Below are 12578 nucleotides of genomic sequence, written 5' to 3'. Positions count from 1 at the left end.
ATGTAAATGAGAGGAACAAGATTAGCTCAACTTCTAATTCTGTATTGGTCCACCCAGAAAATGGAGCTAAGCCTCATATGCTAGATACAAACACACACACACAAACACACAGTTCAGAATCGCTGGGCAGAGCGCTTTTCTGATGTCCTGGCCCCGGGGACGGACATTTCAGATAATGGTTGTTGTAATATGCTGTCTGGCAAACATGCATTTCTCATTTCTTCACCTAAGGGGTGAGAGAAAAGATGGATTTGCTTCTGCCACTTCTAATGGATTCATCCAGCTTTGGGCAAATCCTCTCAAAGCCCACCATCCAACCACCCACACACACACCATGAACCATGACACAAAGCAAATTTGCAAATTTCTTCCTTGGTGTAAAATTTACTGGAGTTGCTTTTTAGAGTTAATTTCGGAGTTATTTTACATCTGTCAGTGCCCAAAGTGTTACAACTGATGGTCAGTAGGCACAGTTTACAAATGCTTTCAGAACTAGACTACACTTACTCACTTAACACGTCTCCATAGTTCAGTCAACTTTGGCAAACATGAACCATGATAAAAACAGACACATGTTACTAATGTTTCTAATATTACTGACTTATAGAATAGTCTTTCAGCAATTATTTAGTTAAACAACAAAATGGAGGAAATATAGGTTTGACTACAAAATAAGTATTACAAATGCAAATCCAATTCTGAGTCAAAACAAATGACATTTCCTTTATATTAATTTCAGTAGGAAATTCATATTATTACTACATCTCTATGTAGACATAATTTCCAAGTCTATAAACAGCCACATAAACACAAAGACACAATCAATACGCTTACGGACAAAAGTGTGGGAAAATAATGTCTGTTATAGAAGTTCTGCAAAGGTTTTGTACACTTTGTCACCAGGGCAGGAGGTAAATAATAACTGTTTGTCTGAGTACACAAATACACTGATAAGACAACATATACAATATGAGAGAGGGCGCACAAAGCCACACTCTAACAGAACAGACAACCCTCTAACAAGTTGCGAGCAAATGTTCCCTGGTATCACTGAATTATGTGAAGGAGTGAGGAAAACAACAAGCAGTGAAAATCATTAACGCATTGTATACACAAATTACAGCAGTAATTAGAGACAAAGCACCACAAAAGGTTCTGTGGCTTGGAGTGCATTTTAATCTACTGCCAGTGAGGACAGGTGATTCGCTGAATACAAATGCCCTCTGAGTGGAGGGGCTGTCATCTGGAGTGAGAGTGTGTGTGTGAAAGAGAGGAGAGAAGGGAGAAAAAAGAGGGAAACTGAGAGAGAAATGGATCTGGGGTGTGTGTGTGTGGGTGTGTTTGTGTACGAGAGAGAGAGAGAGAGAGAGAGAGAGAGAGAGTGAGAGAGAGAGAGTGAGAACGGAAGAGAGTCAGTCAGTCAATTCCTCCTCAACTGCAACCCCAAACACCCTGGTGTAAATATATAGTTTTTCATCAACATAGATAAACAACCGGACAAAATCTCACCATCAGGAGCCACCTGGGACTCCTGCTACCTTGTGGACAGCGGTGCTTAAAATATGGCAGGCCAGTGCTTTGCCTTCTGCTAGCCACCTACCTAGTCACACCAGTGTGTCAGGGGCATGATACATCATGGCTACCAAACAGCATTGATGTTTTTATGGCTTTAAATCAATTAGAAGCAGAGAGAGGGAGGAAGACAAAGTGAGGGGGAGGTGTTGCAATCCCATGGCAATTCACGCACCACCAGGTCTTTTGGGTAAGATGGCTGCTGTTGCCTCAAGTGGAGTTTAGGAATATTCATCATACATTTTATTCCTGTAGAGGGAAAGGGAAAGAAAACAGGACAGGACACCTACACGCCAGGGACTGTCCTCCTCTACCTAAGTGCAGTCACCTACACACACACATACACACCAACATTCCCTACACAGACACAACTCCACATTTTCCCAGAGGTGTTACACACACACACATTCTCAAACAGTGTGAATTTAATCAGTGCCGTGCACCAGCGGAGGGGGAATCAATTTACCTGAATGCCGTCCAGCAGCTTGCTCATGCACCAGAAGCTGTCAGCCTCAATGTTCCGCAGCACTTCCTCCTGCAAGCTGGAAACATCGAAATTTTCCACCTCTTCCTCTGCAAAAAGGCCAATACAAAAGGAAAGAAAGAGTCAGCTGGAAGAGTCTGAGTTCTCAACAAAGGCCCATAATGGCCCTTATAATACAGGGATGGAGCATGGAACCACTGGAACTTGAAAAAGAATTAATGTGTTTAAACAAATTGGTGTAAAGGGATATTCATAGATTCTGCCATTTGCTTTTCAGGTCTTTGCCCTGTTACAGTCTAAACAAAAGCACTTATCGCATAAATGTTATCTAAACGTACCAATCAACAGAATGCACATGTATGTCCATAAATTGTTTTAAACTATCAGAGCTAATAATAATAATAATAATAATAATAATTTAGTCCTCAAGATTGAATTTTTATCTAAAGAAAATGATTCCAACTGTAGCTTGGCAGGCTCTGATGTGAACAAGAGCTGTGGAGAAGATCAGAGAACTTTGTGTGCACACACACGCTCACATTACAGACAGCTTGCCAGCCTTACTCTGTCTCCTTGGAAACGGCAGTGAATCCTTAAGACTCTGAGCATGCTCAGATTGGTACTGCTGGAAGGCTGGCAGCAAAACAGTGTGATGGTTCAGGTCTGAACTTAGAGTTCAGACCATGGAAAGCATACACTGGTTACCAGGCCTTTGCACTCTCACAAACGCTCCTTTAACCTCTTCACTGTTTTCTCAGGTAGACTACAACACAGATGTGGGTGCAGTTATACCCCTTCCCCATCCCTCAAGTCACAGAGAAGCTAAGAGTCAGACTGCTGAAGACTTTGGTTAACTGTTAGGGACAGCAAGTTGGTTGACTTCCATGGTCCTTTCATAGATCCCTGGCCTTTTGCTCCCTCTGATCAGTGATAAAAGCAGAGCTGTGTTATAGCAGGGGTTGGATAGGGTTAGGGCTTCAGTAATGCAGTGTTAATCTTTCCAGACAGGGGAGGAAACACAGCCCCTATGTAGCACTCTTACTTATTAGGAAACAAGGAAACATATAGGGGAACTGCTGAACAGCCGGCTGGCTGGCACAAACCAACAGCACCACCTGTGGTAATAAGGGGAACTGTGACTAAGTGAGGAGTCCACTGCCATTTGTCATTTTATCAGTATATTTCTTATGTCAGTTAGTTGTCCTCACACACAGAAATAGTCATACAGTCCTTATTTAAAAAGGGCCGTACACAGTCCTGCACAAGTGGTGAACTCATCATCTATATTCAAACACACTTACATTCTCATTTCTGGAGTGAGTCACTACAGAGGAAAACCAGGAATAACTCACAAACAAAAGAAATGCGTCAGATATAAAGTAAGACTACATATAATCAGGGCACTATAAATCACCCTGATTATCTCTCTCTCTCCATCTCTCTCTCTCTTTCTCTCTCTCTCTCTGTCACACTTTCCAAGTTCCTTTTGACCTGTTCCTTACTTAAAATGAAATATACAAACATAAAATAAACATTCGTCACTACATAAAACATTTCTGACACTTGAATTACACAGGATTCACAAAATATACCATAAAAATAATTTCCAACATTAAATATTTGAGAGATTTCTCACCACTCCCGGTAGATTCCACTAGCAAAAAGACCTGCACCAAGTCTATATTATTCACACACTAATGCCATAGATAGTGAAGATCTCACAGAGATACTACACAGAATGTGTATGAATGAATGACCATTGGTTTAAATTTTGACACAGCATGGTCCATGTGTGTGGAGAACCTTAACTGGGCTCACATTCCTGATGGCAGTATCAGGCAACCTCATTTAGAGGGAAAATCTGTAGTGACACCTGGCCTGGCCCAGGGGACACAGAGAGACATGTATAACTCTACTGCATGTTAATTAGCACATACTACTTCTGGTCTGCTTCTCTGATTTGTACATGCGGACCTTTAAGTAAAGCCTGAGACATGGACACAGTTGAGAGGACAAAGTAAACGCTACAATAATACAGAGAAGGCTAATCAAGCTCAAAAGCCTGACTGTAAAACAAGTCAGTTCTATAGTGTTATACTGTAGAAGTTTGACGAGTAAAAATCAACCTAGCAAAATCATTTAAAACCACTCTTCACCTCTCTCGTTATCTCTCTCTCTCCTCTCTCTCTCTCTCTGACGAAACAGAGTGGTGTACACACAGAGCAGCCTGTTACGTACAGAAATCTCACACAGATAAGTCCATCTGGAAAAGGACCTCTCGCTGGCCTCAGTCATGGCTTCCTGCTGGCTCAAGGCCATTTCCTGTGTGTCTGGGTGACAAGCAGGTTCTCTTTGGCTCGTGCACGCAGCCAGCTGTGACAGGCTGGCAGCAGTACTGAAGTCCATTCAAAGAGAAGGCTGCTATGCCTTATGCCCTCAGTTTGCCTGGCCACAGGATCACACGACGAAGGTGAGGGTCCATGGAGCCAGTTGCTCACTCTCTGGACGGCGATAGGGCCAAGACGGAGTATTCACACCCCAGACATAAGAGCTCTTACGGACATACTCACACCACACGAATGTAATTCCACAACACACAACATTCATGCCCTCAGTGTTAGCTAATGAGTATTAAACAGATTCTGCAGAGGTGTAATTGAAACTGTGGATAATTAATAGGAGTCTACTTGGCAAACTTATCGTCCTCACAAGAAAAAAAAAAGTGCTTGAAGGGTAATTATAATTAAAGAGTGATACTGCATGAAATTTGAAGTGTGGATCCATCTGTGATTTAGGAAGGCCCAATTTGCGCACTGTCATGTGAATGCTGTCATCTCAGAGAAATGGTAGGAATAAAACAGTCCAAAAAAAACCCTCCAATGTTACGCGTTCCGGTAAGACAAAAGAAACAATTTCAAATTTCATGATGGCAATAAGCTGTGATCAATACATGTTTTAACACCTCAAACAGACACACGTTCTGCATGTGGCGCAAAAGGCTATATTATTTCCAGACAAAATGATCGAATGACTGAAATAATTGTCCCAACAATTAACTAGGCTATAACCATACAGCAAAGACATTATAAGGTAATATTTTTGTGAGCTTTTTTTGCAACTACCCTAACAACTAAGATAGAAGGAGGCAATCAAGATTCAGTTCATTTATGAAACAAAAAAAAAAATTAAAACCCAAAAACATCATAAGAGGCAATGTCTCCAGAATCCCATTACCTTTTATTTATTTGACAGAGCCCAAAACTAAATTTCAGGCCTGAACTTACTTTGCCTTCCGCTTGACCTCTGCTCAAATCATGTGATAAAATGTCCAATATTCCGCATTTGACTCTTTGCTAACCAAAGATAAAGTATGAGAAACTTATGAAATCAGCACTGCACATATAGAGCCCCTCTTAGCAGCTTTTAGAGCATCATTTCAATGCTTGGTTCTCAGTCGCTCTTAAGGTACACTTATGGGGCTAAAAGCCCAAACATCCACTTCAGATATTTTTTCTCAAGCTTTTATAAACTTTCTAGTCACAAGACTTCACACACACACACACACAAACAACTACACCAATCAGCAATGCTTAGAGCACAGAAATTGTTCCCTGAACTTGTAACCATGGCAATTGTTAAAACTGATCCACCACTTCCAAAATATTATTAGCATTTTTCACAGCTGTTCAGTGTCTGGCAGGGACTACAGTGCCACAAACAACATCTAGCAGTGAAAGTCAAATGAATTCTGCACTTCAAATAAGAAAAACCATTGTGAAACACTGCTGTATGTGAAATAAAAAAATAAATAAATAAATAAACAAAATAAAAAAAAGCTTTTGACAGCACACACAGCACACGCAGTTTTCTTGTATGAAAACCAAGCCTTTCATGTCAACATGCTCTATTCAGGATCTGCTGCATGTCTTGCTGTTTGAGGGCAGATACTGCACAGGGCAAAAATAAAAGTTAGAATTTCCAAAGTGTGAAATATGAACGGAAGATTAGTTCATTAGGCAATTAATTTAAAGTAATCTGCACTCTATGAGGAATCATTTCCCCTAGAATAATGGTCCGATCATGAGACATCATGAGCATGGACTGACAAAGCTTATTTTCCATTTTTCTATACTGATACATACATAGTAGTGTAACCAGACATATACAGATTACTGCACTGTTCCAAATAAATTTACACCAATGACTGTAAGGCACATCCCTGAAGCAGAACTGGCTTTGAGAAATTATTACTTTCTTAATTGTTATAAACTGCGTTAGGTCAAGCATGACACATTTCACTGATGAAAATGAACAAAGAGCAATTTCTCAAGGCAGTAATCTCTGCAGAAATTCAATTTATAGCTTTTTATAGCCAAGTAATTAAACTAGATCCAAAAATATCTAATAACCATGATTACTCAAACAAAACAAATGACTTCATGACAGGACATTTGCTCTGAATCTCTCTTAGCTTGACCACATTTCACCATTCTAAGATGAGGAAAATATGTGTGTTTTCAAAGACAATATTTTGCCTATTTTGGATCAGTGCCAAAACTACATGTCAAACTCATCAATATTCTGCAAATTTCACACCTTTACCAATGAATATGAGGGAGTCTATTACACAATATGACATTAACAGTAATGGGCAATAAGATGACATGTTAATAGACCAGTCACAAAACACTGTGTACAGTATATGGACAATTACATACTGTGTGAGGACCTACAAAAGTTAAAGACATCTTCCCTCCATTTCACTCTAAATTCCTCTCATCAACAGAGACAGTCTGTGTCCTCTTCTGCTGTCTAGGAAACACAAATCTCAAACAGACCTCTGGTATAGTTTTCAAAAATGAAAGTCACCAAGAATGCTTAATAAGACCAAAGATTACTCACTCTAAGGGTAAATACCACTTTAAACAGAGTTCTAGCAGCTGGTGATAAAACTGACTGTTATATGAAGGGAAAGAATTTCAGCTAACTTGACCTCTCTGCTGCTGGTATCTCTCACACTAAATCAGGCTGGAAAAGTCTAAAAAAGTGAAAAAGTACCAGCAACTGGATGTCAGAGGACATGCCAAGGCAATCACTTAACAAGTCATTAGAGCAAATCAAGAATGTTAATCAGGCCCACATTAAAACAGCTCTTGGCTGGGGACTCCAAACGGGAGATCTGAACAAACCAATACTCATTAAGGGCTCGCCAATGTGTCACACACCACAGGCCATTCAATTCTCCCACAGAAGATTACATCACCCAGTTAATGAACAATGTAGTCTATGGGGCTCTAATACAGCTGTACTACATGTAAGAGGCTGCTCAAAAGCTAAATCTACCAACTCCAAACTACAGGCGTATTTGCATTAAAGTTTTAAGCTTGGGGAAAAATACACCTCCTAACTTCTTGGGGTGCCATTTGGTCATTAAGTGGCTAGAGGAGTCCTTAGTGCCTTTGGGCCAAGAGGAGAACACACAGTGCTAACACGTGCTTGTGTGTTATTGAGCTCCCTATTGACTTCCTGGCTGGGGAGCAATGGAGGATGGTTTCTTTAACAGACGCTTTTCTGTGAGGGAGGGAAAGAGGCTTTCCAGTTCTCAGCAGGGTTCCCTCTCTTCTCTTTACTTCACACTAGAGCCGGGAGACACATCCACATGTTTGATCATACCGACATGGTTCCATATTCATGTATTTCCACCGGGCAAATCGTTTCAATGCCTTTACATTACGGCTGTTTAGAGCATCTGTCAAGCACAGTCAAAGTCAAACGTACAGTTAAACCCTCCACTCTTGTTGCTGAAGAAGAGCCATGTCCAACAGTGACAATTTTAAATGGCAGCACTGCAGACGTACTGAGGCAAACTGTGAATATGTATCTCATCTCAACAATAAGCAAAATCTAAACTAAGACAACAAATCATTAGGGACAAAGATAAAGCAATGACATGCCCAATTGAACGATCTTTTTTTTTTAATTAAACATAATTCACCAGGAATATGAATCTCATACATGAATGGAGCATATTTTTGTCTCAGTCCGTTTCAAAACTCATTTACCAGCTGTTCCCAACCAAAAAGTTCTTAAGTTTGGGGACCTTGTGATTTAGCCCCAGCAGTACAGGTGCTTTAACTGGTTATTTTTAAATGTTTATTGAAATAATCCACTGAGGGAAAAAGTTGGGCGCATTACAAGAAGGACTCACACCTGTTTAGCTCACTCACACACACACACCAGGTTGTAATGCAGCTCAACAGGCCCCTACACTGTGGAGCGATACGGGCCATTAATTACAACCGAGCGGCAGGACATGAGGGAGCTCCACTCAGACATCGTAGGGACGAGTCTGCACCTCCCCTTAGAGTACATTCCTCCCCTCATAATTACATTAACTCCCATTAACTCTCCCCTCCGCCATAACTCCAGGGCCCTGACGCCTGGCTGTGCCTCTCGGGCTGGCAGGAACGGCGCCTTGGCCTCTCTTATTACTGTGCTCTGACCCCACTCCTTACAGATCTCCAAACTCAAGAGCAGTGATTCATCAAAGACTCCGCTTCTGTGGAATATGCTCCATGACCACTCCTAGCCCCCAAATTTATTGTCCCTCTTACCTTCACGTAATACACTTCAGTAAAACTGGACAGTGTAAAAGGACATGACAGCCTTCAGTAGCCAGAGTCCAAGGAGAAAGTGAGAAACAGAGGGCTGAGAGTTAGGTGGAGGCTAGAGTAGGTATGTGTCCACTAGACGATGACTGCTGAAAAAGGGCCAGAAGATAACAGGCCAGCAAACTCAAAGGAATATGAAGGAGTTGCCAGGGCAACATAGCAAGCTTTTATGGAAGGAGAAAACAGAGAACAGAGGGTAAGTGTTTGCTCAGGCTGCTGAACCTTGACTGACACAATAATTGTTGGTCATCACACAAGAAGACCCTGTCTGTTTGGAGCACTTTTCAGAGGACTTACAGAGGTGCCCTAGGAGCTGTAACATAGAGGCAGCTTATCATATCCTCTGGGTGTCTGCACTGATGACCATTAAAGGTGGTTCTGGTAAACCAAGTCTTACCTCCAGAACTTCATCCTGTGAGAATCTATAGGTTGAGACGATGCAAATTACATTATAGATCTCCTCTAAATCAATAGTGTGGCACATTAAAAACAGCCCCTACTATTCCATCAGACTCACCCCCTTTAATTATAGACCTACATTGTTGCCTAATGGGAAAATGGTTTTGCCCTGAAGGGTGGAAATGGTCTGAAGTTAAAAGTGAAAAAAGTACAACACAACCTTTCAGCACCAAGAGTCTACCTGGATCAATGGCCTCTCCAGTGCAGACTGGAACTACAGAACAACAATATAGACGGAACACACATACAGTTTAACTAGGTCTCTAAATGACGGAAACAGATTAAATCAATAATGACTAATGGTATCCACACCTAATTTACATAAAGGGACCACCACTGTTTAAGCATCACCAAATGGTGGGGTAGGATCCTGAACAGCTTTCAACACACACACAGCAGTATCTGAGACCTGAGTATAGAGAAGCTTTTAAACAGAGTCAGACCCCAATGATAAAAGTATTCCATAAATGAAAAGAATTCCCACTTTGTGAAAAGAGGATTTCATATATATGATACCGGTGTGCACCAACGTCACTTCCACCAGCGGCCTATTTGGAAATAGCTCAATAACTGTGTATTAAAAATGATATACAGACAAGCACGCACACACACGTAGATTCAAACAAAGACCTTATTTGCAAGTCTCAACAAGGCTTGCGAACCAAAAGAACTCCACAATGAAGATGTTCTCTGCTTCCCAATTCCTTATTTCAAAGACAAAACCTAGGAAAAACAATTCTTAAATAATGAATTTCCCCAACAGCAATGTACAAACAAGCAAGCCTAACTGGCCTCAATTTACACTGTCCCCATGCATCTTTAACAACTGAGATTACATGCAGTCTGATGCTCAAATGGTTCATGCAACAAAGACTGCAAAGGAATAAATGGTTGATTCTTTCGTTCTTTGCACTACTGATTAAACTGGTGTGTTCTTACTGAAATGCTGCTTTCAACACCCAGTTAAGGTCCCAACAGGATTACGCAAACACCCTCTGAAACCACTGTACAAAAAACAACTTCATCTGCATACTTCAACAACTAAGGCAACTTTGAAGCATATGAATATAGCCGATCTGTTACAGAGGGACAATTTAAGTCAAGAAAGGATTTTCTGGGATCTTCAGCACCTCAAACAAAAAATGGATGGGAGAACAAAATTCAAGGGGTAACTGAATTCTTTATGTCATTCAGCAGGGTTCTTCATTTTAATTTCCTTACTGCATGTCAATAAACATTTTCTTTCATAGCAAGAGCCTGGTGCTAGGCTTGCTTTGGTTCATGGGCCGACAGTCAACAGTCAGCATAAATGCTACACTCTGACTCAACTGAGGACCCATCACTCCAATGTCAGGCCTTATTGGCCCAGTGGAATTGTGGATAATAAATAGCAGAGAGCAAAGCTGTGCAAAAAGGCCTTGAATACGACACAGAGAAGTGCCTCTTCGACAAAACTTTTTTTTCCTGTCAGACAGGGAGCGACAGACCCTCACATCTTCATCGTGAAAGAACAGAGACTCAGAGTTGCCTGAGTGTATCTTTCAGCTGAAAGCGTAATTATAGCCTATATCTCATTCTTTTGCCTGAAAGGGAGACAATCAGCCGTGGAAAATAAAAAAATGAACAAATAAATAAATAACTACCCAAGAACAAACAGCACATCAAACCATCATGTAACAGATTATAGGGAGACACTAAAGGCCCGTAGGCTTTGTGTTCCTTCATCATATGAACAGGCCAGGAAACAGAACGCAGCAGGTCGCTCCATCTGAGTCAGGCAATGGAAGTCAAAGAAACAGGAAAAAAGAACCCTCTTTCACCACACTTCGGCATGCAAACAGCTGCAGTCTCCAGAGACGAGCCACCATGCCTTTGTTCACTCCCTTGTGTCTGTGTCAAGCCATGCAGTTTCAGCATCAATAGACCCGCTCCCGTTCCTCCATATGGAGAGAGACCAGATCAAAGAAATCAACCCCCTGGGAGTGCCCTGCTCTGTCTTCGACTGGTTAGTGTATTACTTTCCCTTCAAGCAAGTGGAGAAGCCCCAGTGGCACTTCCACTGCTCTGATGACATTAGATTCATTAGTACAAATCTTGCTCTCTGGTCCTCATTAGCTGCCTTGCGATGGAGCACTTGCACCACAAAGGTCATCTAGATCAGAAAAACAAGCATGTTCGCAGAGACACCTGAAGGACAGTACAACGTAGCAGCAAAAAACACTGAAAAAAAGGACAGTTGTGTTAATTGGACAAAACTACCGGGTGCTTAAGGGGGGTGGGGGTTTGGGGGCAGGTGGGTAACTAACTTGTAACTACAGTTTAAAAATGTTTGCCATCGTCCGTCATTTTTCAAGTACAAAGACTTTACCAGCTCAACAGGAGCTTAGATAGCAGTGATACTACAAGCATTTTACAGGTTTTTGATTGTGGGAAAAAAAGTAGTGACTCACCAATATATTCAAAGACATAAACAACAAAGAATGGTGTGACAAGGTCGTTGATGCCCTGCACATAACCACTCGCAGGATGCCGGATGGCCCAGATGAACAGGATTCGCTCGAAGACCTGATGGTGAAAACATAACAACAGTGTATCATGTAAACAAATACAAAATATATACAGCGAACATAAATTAAGAAAATAACGAACGTCAGAAACAGATTGGCAATTTCTGAAAACAAGGCTGGTCGACCCATTTTAATTAGAGACACAGAGAGAGAATCTCCTCCCCTAGCAATCAATTTAAAAAAAAGCTTTCAAGAGAGTGTGCTTAATCATAAGCATCACAACGTGCTGGAGACAGCAAAGCAAGAAAACGACTCATGCAAATATGAGCACAAATAGGTCTAATGCAGGGGGCGCGTGTTCATCGACGGAGCGCTACCTTCATTCTGTTGTTGTTGTTTTTTGTTTAGGACATAAAACGTCCGATGCAATATGAACTCAGCTGTTCGATCCTTTTAAATTTACATTTTCTTTAAGGTTGAAAGGAGTCCCTCTTGCTATGTAACGCTGTCTCCTGATTGACTTTTTTTCCACCCCTTTTTCCTTTTTTTCTTCTTTTGTTGAAAGGGAAACACCTCTATCTTCATTAGGGGCAATGTCTACACATGCTTTTTAATGTTTCACCTTGCTGTCAGCTACCCTGAATTAAAAGAAGCTTGAAGTTAAACTTAAATCAAGTGCAAAATGGATTTCCATTTCATTCTACTCCACAGCCCTGTACCCAGGGCTCTGACAGACAGGCCAACCCCCCATGTACGTGGAGATTTTTTTGGGGGGGCATCATGTTTCTCTCATTTTCAAAATAAACTAATCTCTCATTTGATTCCAAAAACAAATGCATACAAGAGTTCCATGTGGTAAGGGCTCATGTTTGCTGAAAACCCCGT

At 41.2% G+C, this 12578-nt stretch overlaps 1 protein-coding gene across 3 annotated transcripts in view; it reads right to left on the bottom strand.

Annotated features, from left to right (window-relative positions):
• tbc1d22a (TBC1 domain family, member 22a) overlaps positions 1-12578 on the bottom strand; it is an 81592-nt gene that overhangs the window by 41416 nt on the left and 27598 nt on the right. For all 3 annotated transcript variants that reach the window (XM_030772329.1, XM_030772336.1, XM_030772344.1), the window contains 2 exons: positions 11637-11751; positions 2039-2145 (listed from right to left, as the gene is read on the bottom strand). In XM_030772329.1, coding sequence (XP_030628189.1) covers positions 2039-2145; positions 11637-11751 — 222 coding nt within the window. The remainder of the gene's footprint in view (positions 1-2038; positions 2146-11636; positions 11752-12578) is intronic.

The sequence above is a fragment of the Chanos chanos genome, chromosome 1, assembly GCF_902362185.1.
Source record: "Chanos chanos chromosome 1, fChaCha1.1, whole genome shotgun sequence".
Taxonomy (NCBI): Eukaryota; Metazoa; Chordata; class Actinopteri; order Gonorynchiformes; family Chanidae; genus Chanos; species Chanos chanos.
The sequence above is the reverse complement of the archived record's forward strand: the minus strand, read 5'-3'. Positions and strand labels throughout refer to the sequence as shown.